This window comes from Anser anser (assembly GCF_964211835.1).
Source record: "Anser anser genome assembly, chromosome: Z".
In the NCBI taxonomy this organism is placed as follows: domain Eukaryota; kingdom Metazoa; phylum Chordata; class Aves; order Anseriformes; family Anatidae; genus Anser; species Anser anser.
This window is the reverse complement of record NC_139723.1, coordinates 53,563,565-53,580,132: the sequence shown is the minus strand read 5'-3', so window position 1 is coordinate 53,580,132 and position 16,568 is coordinate 53,563,565. Positions and strand designations below refer to the sequence as shown.

Here is a 16,568-nt window from a genome sequence, read left to right as displayed (position 1 = left end):
AAGAAGGAAAGAAGGAAAGAAAGAAGGAAAGAAAGAAGGAAAGAAAGAAGGAAAGAAAGAAGGAAAGAAGGAAAGAAAGAAGGAAAGAAAGAAGGAAAGAAAGAAGGAAAGAAGGAAAGAAAGAAGGAAAGAAAGAAGGAAAGAAAGAAGGAAAGAAAGAAAGAAGGAAAGAAAGAAGGAAAGAAAGAAGGAAAGAAAGAAGGAAAGAAGGAAAGAAAGAAGAGAAAGAAAGAAGGAAAGAAAGAAGGAAAGAAAGAAGGAAAGAAAGAAGGAAAGAAAGAAGGAAAGAAGGAAAGAAAGAAGGAAAGAAAGAAGGAAGAAAGAAAGAAGGAAGGAAGGAAGGAAGGAAGGAAGGAAGGAAGGAAGGAAGGAAGGAAGGAAGGAAGGAAGGAAGGAAGGAAGGAAGGAAGGAAGGAAGGAAGGAAGGAAGGAAGGAAGGAAGGAAGGAAAGAAAGAAAGAAAGAAGAAAGAAAGAAAGAAAGAAAGAAAGAAAGAAAGAAAGAAAGAAAGAAAGAAAGAAAGAAAGAAAGAGAGGGAGGGAGGGAGGGAGGGAAAGAGAGAGAAAGAAAGAGAGAAAGAGAGAGAAAAAGAAAGAAAGAAAGAAAGAAAGAAAGAAAGAAAGAAAGAAAGAAAGAAAGAAAGAAAGGAAGAAAGAAAGAAAGAGAAAGAAAGAGAGAGAAAGAAAGAAAGAAGAAGGAAAGGAAGAAAGGAAGAAAGAAGGAAGAAAGAAAGGAAGGAAGGAAGGAAGGAAGGAAGGAAGGAAGGAAGGAAGGAAGGAAGGAAGGAAGGAAGGAAGGAAGGAAGGAAGGGAAAGAAAGAGAGAGAGAAAGAGAGAGAGAAAGAAAGAAAGAAAGAAAGAAAGAAGAAAGAAAGAAAGAAGAAAGAAAGAAAGAAAGAAAAGAAAGAAAGAAAGAAAGAAAGAGAAAGAAAGAAAGAAAGAGAGAAAGAGAAAAAGAGAGAGAAAGAGAGAAAGAAAGAAAGAAAGAAAGAAAGAAAGAAAGAAAGAAAGAAAGAAAGAAAGAAAGAAAGAAAGAAAGAAAGAAAGAAAAGGAAAAGGAAAAGAAAAGGAAAAGGAAAAGGAAAAGGAAAAGGAAAAGGAAAAGGAAAAGGAAAAGGAAAAGGAAAAGGAAAAGGAAAAGGAAAAGGAAAAGGAAAAGAAAAGGAAAAGGAAAAGGAAAAGGAAAAGGAAAAGGAAAAGGAAAAGGAAAAGGAAAAGGCAAAGGAAAAGGAAAAGGAAAAGGCAAAGGAAAAGGAAAAGGAAAAGGAAAAGGAAAAGGAAAAGGAAAAGGAAAAGGAAAAGGAAAAGGAAAAGGAAAAGGAAAAGGAAAAGGAAAAGGAAAAGGAAAAGGAAAAGAAAAAATTTAAAACTTCTTAAACACCATAAGTAGTGAAAGGGGCCCTAACATTAAATGATTTCAGTGTCTGCACAGTTTTAAGTCACGTTTTTGTGACATGAGAAGGGGCACAGGGAACCAGAAGGATGTGACACATGGCCTGCAGGCAAAAGCTCTAGTAGTCAGGTTGGCTAGAAATGTCCAAAATGCTATGTTTGATAAACATGCTCAAGACTTTCAGCCCTTCCTCAGACAGAATCCCCCACAAAAGCCATGTCTAAAGTGTCCATCTCCCACTGACTGAAAAACAATCTAGAACAAAAGTCACTTGTCAATACTGAGGTTCCTAAGAAACAGCTAAAGAAATATATTTGGGGGGGAGGGTGGAGGAAAAGCACAATACACTCAGAAAAGGAAAGAAACTCTCAGTAAGGTGAGCTTGGGAGGATAAGAGAGTAGGAAACTAATACTTTTATAAATTAAAAGGTGGGGGGGAAGATTAGCAGCTTTGCAAGAAGAATGTTCCCAACCACACACACAACTCACTGCTTCCAGATAGCACAATGTACACACCTAAATCAATTCTCTTTTCTCTTGGACAAAGCTAGTAATCTATGATTTACTTCTCCTTTACTAGTTCCTGAGCCTTTCAACCCTCTTCTAATTCAGACTTCACATCCTTGAGCCAGTTTTTTAGCAATCACTTCTAGAAATTCCACTAGTGTTAAATAGTAATAATAATAAAATAAATTAAAAAATAGAAAATGAGAGACAGGGATCAAACATGAAGACTCCCTATAAAGAATGACATCTCATTTTATGTTTGTCAAACAAACTTGCTAATTGCACAAGCCTTCTTCCTTTGTCACATTCACTTAACATATGAAAAGTGTCTCCAGATAAGGGGTCTCTTCTCCACCCCAAAATCAAAGTTAGGTTCGTTCAGTTAGATTAGCCTTTTTTATTCTGAAATCATCCCACCTGAGTGATTAAAGCAAAACAACACATCACTGTGCAGTTAAGGCTGGAACATAACTGTTAAAGAATTTTCTTGGATTATTGTGCCTGGCACTGCGGTATACTGCTCCAAGGACCAGAGCTTCGGCAGGGCCACCAGTCCTCAAGCTTTCTACACTACTCCTCTACTAACAGCAGGAGGAGGAGGACAAGAAAAAGCAGGGTAGATAGGAAAGCTAGAAAAAGATGTCAATTTGACAGCAACCTGGTGCAATAAGTTTTAAAATTCAACATCCAGTGGTATTAGTGTTTAATTACTTTATAAAGTTTTCAGTTACAACAAATCCAATATGCATGAAAAATAAGAAATTTAAAACATAAACCTCTGCTGTTATTTGAAGTATTTCCTTTATGAATTAGTGACCTTATTTACAGTTTAGAAGCTTTTTTTTTGTTCCCAGTATTCTTCTGTCTGAAATTACCGTGAAGCAAGAATTTTCTGTTTTCTTTTCTGTTCTTTACTTATTGCTTCTTGCTGTCTATCTAAATGTGATTCATAAATTAATGCTAACTTCTAAATTTTCAACTAGTTGCACGGAATTTATTTAACTGTAAGCTTCCTTTGTCTTAAACACAATTAATATCATTTAACCCTGTGAAAATGACCTCCCTGGTGTATCAAGTAAGAAAAAACAGAATAAACAAAAAGCAAAAGGCTCCTTCCTAAAGCATATATATTTCATTCCTGATAGCAATAGTAAATTAAATATTAAAATTTCCCATTTCTTTCTCATGAATTTGTCATATCACCCACAACACTGTTCTGAGGAAAATAAAAATTAAAAACAAAAAATAAATACATTTTGAATTCTTCATTTTTACTGTTTGACTGATGTGTGAGCTTTTCAAGTGTTTTATTTTCCTTTGTCTCCATACACAAAATATTCATAATCATCAATTGAAAAACATCCCCATGCCCATATACACATGAAAATAACGCCCATCTTTTAATGACAAATATCTTTTCTGTCTGTAATTTTCAGCACATTTGAGATACTTGACAAAGTTGTCATCCTACATTTTACATTAGAAAACTAGAAAAGAAGTCAAAAGGTGTCTTTTTAAATTGACACAAGCAGTGTTTTAAAATTATATTTTCTGTATGCCTGAATAAAAGGGAATTGCTCAAAGTAATCCAACATTTTTTAAGTGTTTATTGTTCCCTATCAGTTTCTTAAACTACAAAAAGCTCTTCTCATACAAGAACAAACAAAACATAAACTCCTACCTCTACTTCTGCACTGGCTCTCTGATTCCAAATTGAAATTTAATGCAAGGGATCAGCATGCCATTTCAGCATGTAAGTTATAGGCTTCAAGAGCATCTAGACACCTATAAGGTACAGGCAGTAATAATCTCTATTTCCTGTTGTTCCCAGTGCAACTAACAATTTGCCGTGTAAACTCCAGCAAATTACTTGTGCCTTGACATATCCTTCTACAAAACAGGTTAAATGTTCAATTGTATGTTCCCATATAAAGTATTCAGAAGGAGGCAAATCATTCAAGTTAATGGAAGTAGGAACAATCAGCAATGCAACAGAATGATTGATTCTTCTAGGCCCTCTTTTTTTTAAAAAAAATATTTATTTATTAATTGTGTGTGGAAGCATAAATGCACACAAGAAATGCAAACCCCTGTCCACAACTCTTCAGGATGTTGTGACATTTAGATGTATGAACATTATAGGAATTATACAAGGAGACTGTTTAAAAAATCATTTTGGGTACAATTTTACATGGCATTCTTTATACTTACAGCAAACTAACAGAAAAAAAATACATTATTTACCATTGTGAAAAAGTATTATCACCATGTTACTCTATCCTCAGTTTTCTATGCTTACTGTATGTAAATTGAAGTGTGATATAAGAACGACTACACAGACATATTCAAAAATTTGAGTTCCCTTTAAAAATAAACTCACAAAACTCAAAAAGTTTGACAACAGGATCAAGGCATTGACCCACCAGGAGTCTGCTTGCCTATTCCTACACTTCAGATACATTGCTCTTTACAAGCAGATGCAGTTCCTTCTGGACAGAGGACACACTGTCCAACACAAGACTGCGCGCACGCCTCGCTAGCACCGCCAAAGCAAGAAGGCAGTATCCCTGCTCACTAAGGGATTGCTGATTCCTCAGCGTTTAGCTGGGCTGGAAGCAGTTTTGGATCCATGCAGGTGCAGCCTGGGAATGCCTGCACTCGGGCTGAGACGATCTGTAGAGGTGCTGGCCAAAGGATTGTGACGGCGTGCATGACAAACCTGGCACAGCCCGCGTTGGCTGCTCGATGCGGCAGCCGGCTGCAGCCATGTGGTGCATGCTCCCTGCCAGCACACAGCCGGCCCTCTCTCTCCTGGGATCTGCATGCTTCCCAGTGGCCCAACAGATGAATCCTCGCAGGAGAAGTTCTCCCCTACCTCGCCTGTGGGGAGCCAGCCCGCTCCCTGCCTCTCCCCTTCTTTCTTTTCCCTCCTATCCTTCCTTTTTCCCTTTTTTCCCGTGACCTCCGGAGAGATAGGACACAGTCTGGTGAGCCGGGGGCTCACGTAGGCCAGGCTTCCTTCTGTGCAGCCCTTTGGGTAGGGCTGCTAATCCTTCTTATTAATTAACGAGATAATAGCAGTTAACCGGAAAGCAATATTAATGCTAACTATCTAGGAAACTTCCAGCAGAAATGATTTAGCCTTTTTGCAGAGTTCCTGGTAGCAGAAATCCTGCAGCTGGAACTGTAACTATGTCTTGATGTTTTAAGAACTTTAAAAAATCAGGAGAGCCTCAGTAGTACCAGACGAAGGACATCTGCATCTATTTTCTGCTCTCCTTCTTGGATAGTTTAAAAGATCCTCCCCTCAACTTCAGATTTTATTAAGAGCTGGGGATGCAGGCTCCCCCAGTTATATCAGTCTTGCAAAAGGACAAAGGAGAGTGTAAACAGCAACATGACTGATCTGAGAAATGTACTCTGAGAGGCGCACACATTTGAAAGACTTAAAAATATTTACCATTTACATTTACAATTTCTTCAGTTCTTTAAGCTCCCAAAATATTTCTCAAGGTCTATTGTGCTTCATTCACTATCTTCTAAAATATCTAACATCAACTTTGAATTTTATTTATGCTGTAAGGAAGAAAAACAGCAGAGACAACATGAGGATTAGGAATTCTGCAGATAAGATACATTGTGATGAGATATTTTATGTTTTAGAAAAAGAGCAATGGATTTTTTTTTATTTATTGTTTTAATCAGCCATTGTAAGACTAAGCAAAACATCTATCAGAAGAAGGGATTTATATTATCTGGGTTCTGTTGCAGCAAACAAGTACCGCAGCTTTCATTCACTGATTGTCAAAAACTTTCCAATGTGCCCACTGCAATGCGGATGCCAACCAACGAATCAAAGGCATTCAGCAACTAGACAAAGAGGGTCTGATGCCAACCTCGGTGCCACTGGCAACCATTATTGGCATCAAGCACATTGTCTGCCTTTTTTTTTCTCCCCTCCTGGCACTTGACAAACAAAATGGCGGTTCTTGTAGCAACGGGAACACAGCCTAAGCGCTGCACTGATTGAGTCAAATACCATCAAATGATTTTATGGACTCAGATGCATTTCATATCAAATGATAGAAAAACAAACAAACAAAAATGTCTCTGATGCTAGCTAGAAAAAAAAGGGGGGGGGGAGGGGGCATTTTTGTCATTAGAAACAACATTTGTGGCATTTTCAAGGTTTGGGCTTTTAAAAAACTCAGTGAGGGGGGAGGGTGGACTTGATACACAAAACAGGCAGAGCCCTGTAGAAATGTATTATGATTTAAAATTATTTTGAGTCTAAACATTGATCACTGTGTGCCTCCCATTTTGTTCCTCCATTTCAGTCAAAGGCACTGCAACCTATGTCAAGCCTCTTTTTTTTGAAAAAAATGTTCCTAAAGTGCAAGAGGGTAGTAGAAAGGGAATAGGGAGAAAAAGATGTTGAATTCTGAGGGAGGTGAGCGAAAAGCAGAACCAGGTGAAGTTGGTCAATGACAGAACTTGATAGGTCAGTCTTTATTTCATCCTTCAAGGCAGATGTGGAAGTAGAAGCTCTTTTTATTAGGAACTGAAAGGATTATTGACACTTCTAGATCTGGAAATTGTCAATATATTGTAACATTACTCTGCACTGCAATGCGGATGCCAACCAACAAATCACAGGCATCCTAGGCTAAACAAAGAAGGTCTGATGCCAATCCTGGTGCCACTGGCAACCATCACTGGCACTCAAACCATCCTTCCTCCTCCTTTTTCCCCTAATCTTCTTTTTTAAAGCAACAAAAAACATACTATTTGGCCCCTTTATTCATTTTGTGCACTAATTCCTTCTTCATATTTCATTCAGCAACTTAATTGTTTCTATTTCTCTACTTAGTTTTTATAAGATACTATTAGGCGGGTTTTGTATTCCAAAACAGAAATAAAAAGCAAAACAGCATGTGTAAAAGGCAGTATTTTGGTTGACTACATGCTTATCTTTTGCAAAGCCTGGTGCTCTTAATCAAGTGCACTGCAAAGTGCCACAATTAACCTGCTTTCACTGAGGACAGAGAGTCAACTTTTGACAAAACGGGATAAAAATACAAAGATAACTTAATATGACTTCTTCAAGAAGAGAGCCAACAGATGTTAACAGAAGATTAACTGTAAAGCAGCAAGAGAGATACAAAATACTTGCGGTTCACAATAAACAAAAGGGTCTACTAAGGGTGGCTTGGTACAAAGAAATTAGCCAGCTTCATCTTCCCATATATTCCTGAAGTAGCTTCTTGTAACTTTGGAAGTTATAATATCACAGCATGCTTATCTTACTCATTTCCGTTTAGACAAATATTTTGAATAATCTCATATTCTCAATCCATTTAAAACAGTAAAATCACCTATGCCCTTCAATTTCTTGCCCCATTTCAAGTTACTGGCTTCCAACAACTTAAAATCAAGAGTGTGAGTACCCTGACCACAGCTTCTTCGGTTCAAGAGTTACATAAGCTATTTTGCCTCTCTTGTAATTTTGACTTTTACAGATACGTATATCCATTAGAATTAATCAGTAAGCTATGTCTTGCAATATTTGCATTCAAACTAGTGTTCTATTTTTTTTTCATCAAGGAAATTTGAAATTAAAAATATTTTGTAATTAAGATATTTTGTTTAATGCAATCATAGAAAACTTATTTTCTATGCTTTTGAGGATCAGATTTACCACACTGTGCAACTACTTAAAGTTGCTGCAAAATTTCTAAGTACATTGTCTACTGCTGTGGAGAGAAAATATATAAAATACAAACAAGATTAAAAAAAAAAAAAAAAAAGGCATTTTTTCTTGAGGAATAAATAATAAAATTGAATACTATTTATACGTTCACAAGAACACAGTGCACCATTTACATGTCTGAATTTCTAACAGAAAAATTCATTGAAAATAAAAAGGTTGTCTTGTGTATCTGTTCTTTAAAACAATGAGTACACATTGAAAGGACGTGCGATTTCACTTTTTTGTTACTAATAAAATCCATTCAGTTTATTTTTCGGTTAGATCCGGAGTTACGTATCGGGCATCAGATAACAGCCTGCCATCTGCCCTTCTGCAGGCCATTTCTGCCTACTACCAGGCCAAGTTGTAAAATGGCCCACCATCTGCAGCCGTTCAAACTTTCCCTAGTTTAGATCTGCGGCTAAAAAAGAAATGTTTTATTGCTGCTTATCAGCCAGCAATACAAAGATGGCTAGAGGATGATATAATCAGCAGAAAGAACCCAAACGATGCACGCAGAGAAAATGTTTTTCACAAAGCTTAGGATCAGAGGAAAACCTTTATCTACTTACAGCCATTTACAATTTTGGGGGACCTGCATATGAATATTGTTATGTGAATATGGAAAATGAGTAGCATTTTTTCCCTGAGATATGATTACCAGAAGCACTGTTTGTATTTTAGTTCCATAAAACTAAGTTAAAGGAGCTTTTCTGTGATTTTTCATATTTTAATTATCTGCCAAATAAAATTAATTATACTCGTGTGATTATGAAAATATACTTTTTATGGAAAATTCTCTATAAATATTACAAGCTGTATCTTTGTTTTTCAAAACTCAGATAGGAAACATGAGCTAATGATATAAAATATGAATAAAACGTAAAGTAGTGTATGCTGTAATTCTGACTACTAAGTATTTACTAAGCTGCATTCCTGTGTTGAATTTTTTTCATATTTTATTTAATAGTCGTGAGAAATTCTATAATTGCTTTTAGAGTTAAAATAGAATCATCAACTTAAAGATGAATTTTTGGTTATTTGTAAAAGAAAACGCAAGAATAAATATTTATATTATTTATTGTGACTGTGCAATTGCACATACCTGCATTTGTTACTAACAATACTGGTGGGTTGTGGACACACAAAAACTTTAAAGAGAAGAAGAATGTTTTCTGAAGTCATTACTGGAAAAAATACACTATATTGTGCCCCTTTTTCACAAATATATATATATATAATATAAATAAAAAATTAAAAAATAAAAAAAAAAATTAAAACGGCAGCTTCAGAGGAACTAAAGTACTACTCTGGTATGTCCTACTCTCTCCTGAAAGAGAACAAGAGACATATGTCAAACATACGTGTCACTTGCACAGGTCTGTAGGAGTATGTGTGTATGTGTGTATATATGTATACATGCTGATTTACATAAGGATATGTACCCACATTACGTATAGAGACCGCAGAATAATGTTTCACTGGAAGCGAGCCCATAAGGGAAACAGGGCTACTCAGAATCAGAGTTTGACATACTAACATAGAAACACAACAATCTGCTTCCTACCTTGCTCCTGCACGTAGTATGCCAAAAACAAATCAAGCTCCTTGACTGATACTGTTATGTGGTGTGGCTGGACACAAAGTGCTGGATTTGTGCAATGTGGGGATTTCATGAGCCGCTCTCCATCCGTACTTTCCAAGGGGATGCCTTTGAACAGGATCACCATGACTAGATCCAGACGCCAGACTTTGTCAGCCTGTCTCAGGCAGTCGATTCTCCTAATCTTACCCTTCTGGTCAGGATTGGACAATACACAGCATGGGTGCTTCTTCCCAGTCACCGTGAGCACAAAATCCTCCCGGAACTCTTGGCGAATATCTTTGCGCAGCTTGGCAAGGAGCCTGGATGCCCACTTCTGTTTAATTTCGGGCTTTTCACTAAGTAGCTCATCCTTGACTGCTCTTTCCTCATCCTTTGACATTCGTTTCTCATGTTTTTTGAAGTACTTGCGTTTTCGAGCCTGGAGGTTGAACCAAGTGTAGGCAATTGCACGGACATGTGGAAGAAGTGCCTCAATGAACGGGTGAAATTCATCCTGTGAAAAGAAGTGGAGGGAAAAAAAACAAAAGAGAGGAAGAAAACTCAAAGTCAGTAAGCTCTCATAATCAAAGCATCATCAAGAAAGATTTCTGAAAATCTTAAAGTGAAATCCAAGACGAAGAGAATAAACACTCAATATTTAGTTAAAATTGTTGCAAAATTCTGCGTAATACGTTTTACGCATTTATTATCGCTATCAGGCAACAGACAAAAGTACACAGAGAATCACATTTTCTCTATATTTCACTCTTTAAAAGAACCCTTTGAAGATTTTATTCTGTATGCCTCCCCTCACTTCATCCCACAATGCTATAAAGACTACATCATTTAAAAGAGATGCTATCAAGATGTTTTGTTTCTAACGTTTAAATATCTGAGTGAAGGGCTAACAACAAGAAAAGTACCATTGTGCAAAGAGGACACTATACGGTTTTAAAAAATCTGAGCAGAAATGTTCAGAACGCTGAGGAGAATGCCACAGTTCATTTCTCTTCTCTGTGGCACAGAAACACAAAGCATATACATGCTCAGTGTAATGCCACACAGTTCCCGCTTTTGGAGCATGCTCTCAGCAAGAGACTGCTGGTGGCACAAAGAGCATGCGCCATTAAACTTGATCCATTTTCTTATCAAACGTCCAACATTCCAGCACTGAAACAGCACCATTCCAGTGGTGGTAACTAGAGAAACCAGTATACAGTAAGGGAAAGTGGGGAAAAGACACAGCATGTCGTACACAAATCCTGAACAGAAGCTTCTGTACTTTCAGCTCTTCGGGCTTCCCTCCCACCACCCCCAAACTCTGTAAAATAAAAGTTTACGAAGTTGAGAACAAAAATTACATTAATTTTCTTCTGGCAGCTCTACTATGGGTTTTGAAGCCCCACAGAGTCAGTTAATTTGTTAACTGATCACATGAGTGTGGCAATTATTCTAAACCCCTTAAAAATCAATCTGAGGTGTACAATGAAAAATGGCAACTTGGCACAAACTTTGCATTCTTTGTGTTCCTGCATGCTGTGGCAGAGTGACATTACGAGTGCACCGCTGGTCAAATACTGCTTTTGTGATACCCATGCAATTTATTTACAGTTCCAAAATATCCCTTTCTATCATCTGGCTGCACCTGAAAGTTCTTATCTTCTGCCTAGCAGCAATGTATATTGCATTAAGGAGGTAATGCTTAGTTGTCGTCTACATGCACATCCTATAGCAATTAAATTAATTTGTTTTGTCTGCTTAAAGTACCATCCTACACATCCATGTTAATATCTAAATAGGCCTTTCCCAAAAACTAATGCCTCTTCTGTGAACAAATCCGCTGTTTAAAACAGCGCGATCTGCTTATCAAACATTACTGTATTTTGGTTTGCAAGGGAGACCTTAGGGGAGATATCTCTCTTTCTGTGTGTAGGCATATGTAGTTTTAAATACCATGCAGATTGTTCATCATACTGCCTGGCACGGTGCAATCAAACTAAAACTGAACCTTTTTTATACAATTATATTCAAGAATACAATTAACAAACTAATATTTTAGCTATGTTGCTAGACAGGGAATGAATTATGTTTAATCAGTAGGTTGATTAACTCCATTAGGGAAAAAATGATGAAAGTATAACTAATGGTCTCAATTATAGAGAGTTCAGACTGCCATTGTAGAAGCTTCAGGCCAAGAATTTAGTATTTAAATCTTCAAATTTCATACAAACTTTAAAATTTCCTGAATGGTAAAAACCTACTGGAGCTGGTTACCTCTCTTCCCTCACCACCCTCAAATCAAACAGAAAACAACACAAAAGTTGCAAGCCGTTTCCCTATGCCCATGTTACCTTCACAGAGAAAAAAATAATAATAATAAAAAAAAAGGGGGGGAGAGAGAATATTAGAAGATAATTCAGCACATAAACAATTGCACTACAGTACGATGTTTGACAAAGTCACAAAGGCAATAATTAAACTGACTAGTAGTTTCCAGCAGAGATTTGAACAATTCTAATACTATACTGGCACATGAAACTAGGCCATAGAAAGAGTTAAACCACAATCTGTTCTTTGTGTGGGAAGGCAATACTGCTTTGAGTAACCACAGCCCATGATAAGACTTCCCTATCTTCATACGCTTTCCAATGCCATGCTTTTTTCCCCCTCAATTCTAACTACTAGAGAAAGTTTATTTTTTCACCCGTGAAAGTCATCTTAATCAGAGCATGTTAATAAAATTTTAACTAAGCATAAGGAGGAAGGTTTTTCAGTGTAAAATCCTTACAATTAATTTTAGACTGAGCAAAACAGAATTCCTTCACATCTTGAAAATTCTAATATCTGTGATTAAATGTGAGGCAAGGAAAAAGACAGAGGGATTAAGAGCTTTGAGAGAATTTTTTTTTTTGCCCAAGTACAATAATTTACCCTATGTCTAAAACAGACTCCAACATTTATAACTTTAAATGGCAATATAATTAACATGGAAATTCTACACTACTAAAAAACTGCAGATCTAGTTTTCTTTTTTAAGATGGACATGGCAAACTCTTCCAGAATGGCTTCACCTTCAGGTGCTGCACATTGTGTTACCAATAATAACCAATAGCATTTCATATCTATGAAAATTTTATATAGACAAATTACTGTTTTTAAATTTCAGTATCCAGTGGATGAATAGTGGTTGAATGTTTTCCTCTTCAAAGAGAGAAAGAAAGAAAGAAAGAAAGAAAGAAAGAAAGAAAGAAAGAAAGAAAGAAAGAAAGAAAGAAAGAAAGAAAGAAAGAAAGAAAGAAAGAAAGAAAGAAAGAAAGAAAGAAGGGAAGGAAACCTTTTTAAGACTGTATTCAGGCTTTTCTTTCAGGATATCATTAAGTCCTAAAGCTATAAATATATGTGAAAGAGTGTGAAGGAGAAAGACAGCAAAGAACATCCTGTTCTAAAGCAATATTATCAGATATCTGTGAGAGATTCATTGTGCATCTGGAGTCCTTTCAAATGAAACATTACTTGACAAGAAGAAGTGCCCATAAAAATGATCCTAAATGGATATTTGCAATTAATCACACACATTCTCCACTAAACCTCCTAAAAAGCTATCTACAGAATTTGATTTTTCCCCTTAATATTCATACAGCAATATTGAAAAATGATTTTTATGTGGCACTTACCCATGTGCCATAGTTGCTCTTGCAATAGAGTGATTTATGAAGGAAAGATTTTCAAACGTCATATCAAATGGCTCAGGTGAACCATTCTGCACTGACAATTTAAATTAAAATGGAAGTTATTATAGGATAACTATGTAGTTTGTAAATAAAGTAAAAAATACCAGTAGTCTAATTGTATTATAATGATGATAGATAGGCCAGCTTTTCTTTTTGGAATAGGTAAAGGGGAAATGCAGTGCCACTCTCATATTTTCTGCTCTTATAAACTTTATATCAATTCATCTAAGTTTGAGCCTAGGATCATACAACAAGTATACAAGGCAGAAGTCTAGAAATTTTACAGCAAAAACTTCATGCACTCAATTTCCCCATGTGGATTTTCCTTTTGCATAATGAAATAACATATTATAAAGCGAAAAGAAAAAGGCTACATATTCTGAGTTTCCTGGACCACCATAACATAAAAATAAACGTGGTAAAAATATCACAAGAGTCTAAGCACTTAAAGGCATGTGGTAACTGCATCCTATCATGCCTCAGCAAGAGAGATAAATGTAGTTAATACTCATTCCCAAACAGGGGGAAAGAGACGTGGGGGACAGAGAAAAAGACCCTCATGCCCCCACCCTCCAATTAAAGTGCTTCTGCCAAGTATTCATTCTTCCTTGAAGTTATTTTACATCCACCAAACTTTTATTGAAACAGTGATGGGTAACATTTGAATTGCCAAGTGCTGTCTTAAAACTGCACTTTTGAATTTTTGACTTGTTTCTGAAAGGTGCTTCAGTGTTCTATCGGCACAAACGGAACTGGCGCTTGTGCACTAGCTTGGTCCAAACAGGTGTTCTGTGTTTAGAACTTTTACCAAAATATTTTCTACTGAGCATACCCTATCACAGTCAACATGCATCTGTGTAGTGCCTTAGAGAGGCAGAAAACAATAGAGAGAACAAATTTGGCAGTACTGTTTTAACTCAGTTCTAAGCCAAAATAAGATTCATCAGTTTTATGCTTTAAATAAATTAATAGTGGAAAGCATACATTCTCATTTCCAACGTAATCTGAATTTTTAATTTGGGGAGAGGAAAGACGATTTCAAAACCACTCATCATTCGAAACAGATAGAGAAAAAAATCCAAATTAAAATCAAACTGCTGCAATTCTGTTCCATACATGTGCCTCTAAGTGTGAACTGCTCCTACATAGCAGATGATATAGCAGGATTACAAAATGTAAGATAGAAGTTATTAACACACGAAAGCCAGGAATCGCTCTCTTGTACCTGTGACTGCAGCAGTATAACGTTATGTTTTTGTATGCACCTAGGTATGGCATTTTAACATAGATTTGTGAAAAGTGAGGAAATCTATTGTATATGAGTCCAAAAGGCAAAGATATGGGAAAAAATGTCATCAGAGCAGAAAACAACAAAATGAACTGCCCGCCGTGCTAGTGGTGGTAGTGAAAACGTGCGTGTTTTCTGTGTTAAGTTGTACTGTAAGGAATATAACCTAGGACAGAGGTCTCATTGCCTGTCAGTAATTTCACAGGACGGACAGGCCACACAGAATTGATTTTTGCTAATTGAAGGTAAGCAATTATTTCTCTGTGTACCCGCAAGCGTACGTGTATCTGCTAGACAAAATGCTTGCCACATGCAGTAATTTTTCTTTTGAGGAAGAAATATTTCTACGGCAAACTTTTCCAGCTTTGCTCCGCTCACGCTCAGGTTTACTTGCTGAAAATATCCATATCTAAGTCAATCACACTTAGATGCCAAACAAAATATAAACAATAAAAAATGTGTCAGCCAAAAAGCTACAGGACTGCATCCAATCACTGAATAAGCCTTATCGTTGTTTCCATCTTCATTCACAATTTATGAATACTTCAGTCCTTTTGAATTACAATGCTTTCTAATTGTCGAATAACTTAAATCGCATTTATTTATTCGCCGTGCAGCTATAAGCGCGTCGCTGCCCGCTTAATTACCGTACAGCGCGAGACGCCACTTTCGCACGTTTTCGCCTTCTTTAGCTATTTGTTGCGCCAATGTGGAAGCAAGCCGCTATCGCTTAATCAGTTTACATCACATCCTCCTAAGACAGACTTTCACAAAAGCTTCTCAAAACTATCCTCTGCCTTCTGCCCACGGCGTTTCACCCCCCCCCCCATCCCCCGGCCGGGCGCCCCCTCCCCAGCGCAGCCCCGGCGGCGACCTCCCCTCGGCGGTCGCGGCCGGGCACCTCGCGGCCCCCAGACCCCAAACCCGCTCGGAGGGACCCCGGCCGGGACCCGCGGCGCCCCGTCCCGCTGCCCCCGCTGCCTGCCGGCGGCCAGCCCCGCGGTGAGCCCCGCGGTGAGCCCCGCGCTCCGCCGCGGATGCTGCGCGCCCGGGAGGCAGCCGCGTCCCCCTCGCCCCCGCCGCTGGCAGGCTGCGCGCCGCTAATTAAGCCTAAGACGGGATCACTTCGCGCCAAGAGCGCGCTCACTGCCTTTTTTTTTTTTTTTTTTTCGGTCAAAAACAGCACTTTTCCTTTTAAAGGCTTTCGTTAGGTTCCGCGTACGCCGGCGGGCTGTAAAGACCGCGGAGCGTTTGATTCCAATCAAATCAATACTTCTCGAACCTGCTTTTTAGCGTAATTACTCTCATTTCCATTCTGTTAACCTTTGACTCCTTATGCACTAGCAATTAACAGCATTTGTCTCCGAGTGACACTTTGAATGGATCTCCCCAAAACAATGGCCTAGTACAGTTGATCCTCCAGTATTCCCCTCCTGCGAGAGGAGTTTGGATCTGACAAGCAGTTACAACTGCGCGTTAACCCGTTACCACTACTAGCAATGACTCATTAACAACTCACACAAATATAAAAAAGCACGTGAAAATAAGTAAATAAACGAATAAATAAATGAAATGAAACAAAATGTGTCTATACCTGAGTGAGACAGATTGGAGAATACATCATGACTTCGCTTTGAGACCACGCTGCCCGGAGAGCCCCTAAGAAAAAGCCTCAAAAAAGGAATAATTTCATCTATTCATTTTACAGTCATCTGAGACTCAAGGAAGATGAAATCAATCAGGACGGGGCTCTGCCCTGGATCACAACTTCACAACAAACCCCGTTCCTCCTTAAATAGCCAAAGATTCAAGTTCACTCCGTGTGCTAGATTTCCCGGGGTGAAATCCAATCTACACTTTTAACCCTCTTGTTGTCGGCGGCGCAGGAGTCTTGGTTTTGCTGCTGCTGCTGCTGCTGCTGCTGGTTGTTTTGCAGATGAGGGGGGAAGGACTCGAGCGGGGGGGGTGGGGGGTGGGCGGGAGGATTTTTTTTGTTTGGCTTTTTTTTTTCTTTTATTTATTTTTTTTTTTTAAGAAGTTGGTGGTGGGTTATGGTGGGTTATTATGGCACTGTCACCACGCTCTCGAAAGTTCAAGGTTACAGCCCGGAGCGGCGCAGGAAAATCCCGGAGCGATGGCAGGCGAAACTTTGCACGGCAGCGACCATGTGTGCGGGAGCGAGCCGGAGCGAGCGTGTGCGTCCCCCAAGGGCGGAAAAGCTCCGCAGCGCGCAATCTCCGGGCTCCTCTCGCGGCTGCCGCTGCCTCCTGCTCCCTCTGCCTATCCGCTCCCTCCGCCCTCCCTCCCGCTCTCTGTG

At 38.4% G+C, this 16,568-nt stretch overlaps 1 protein-coding gene across 17 annotated transcripts in view; it reads right to left on the bottom strand.

Annotated features, from left to right (window-relative positions):
• Positions 1–16,184, bottom strand: part of NFIB (nuclear factor I B) — a 185,710-nt gene extending 169,526 nt beyond the window's left edge. For 13 of the 17 annotated variants that reach the window (XM_083817314.1, XM_083817329.1, XM_083817323.1 and 10 more), the window contains exons 1-2: positions 15,846–16,184; positions 9,215–9,746 (exon numbers count right to left, since the gene is read on the bottom strand). In XM_083817314.1, the coding sequence (XP_083673440.1) occupies positions 9,215–9,746; positions 15,846–15,875 (562 nt within the window). In that variant the 5' untranslated portion in view covers positions 15,876–16,184. Of the gene's footprint in view, positions 1–9,214; positions 9,747–10,155; positions 10,404–15,845 lie in introns of those variants that run through there. The other 4 variants (XM_083817324.1, XM_083817327.1, XM_083817318.1 and 1 more) reach the window with 4 other exon arrangements.
• Between the last annotated feature and the right edge of the window lie 384 nt (positions 16,185–16,568).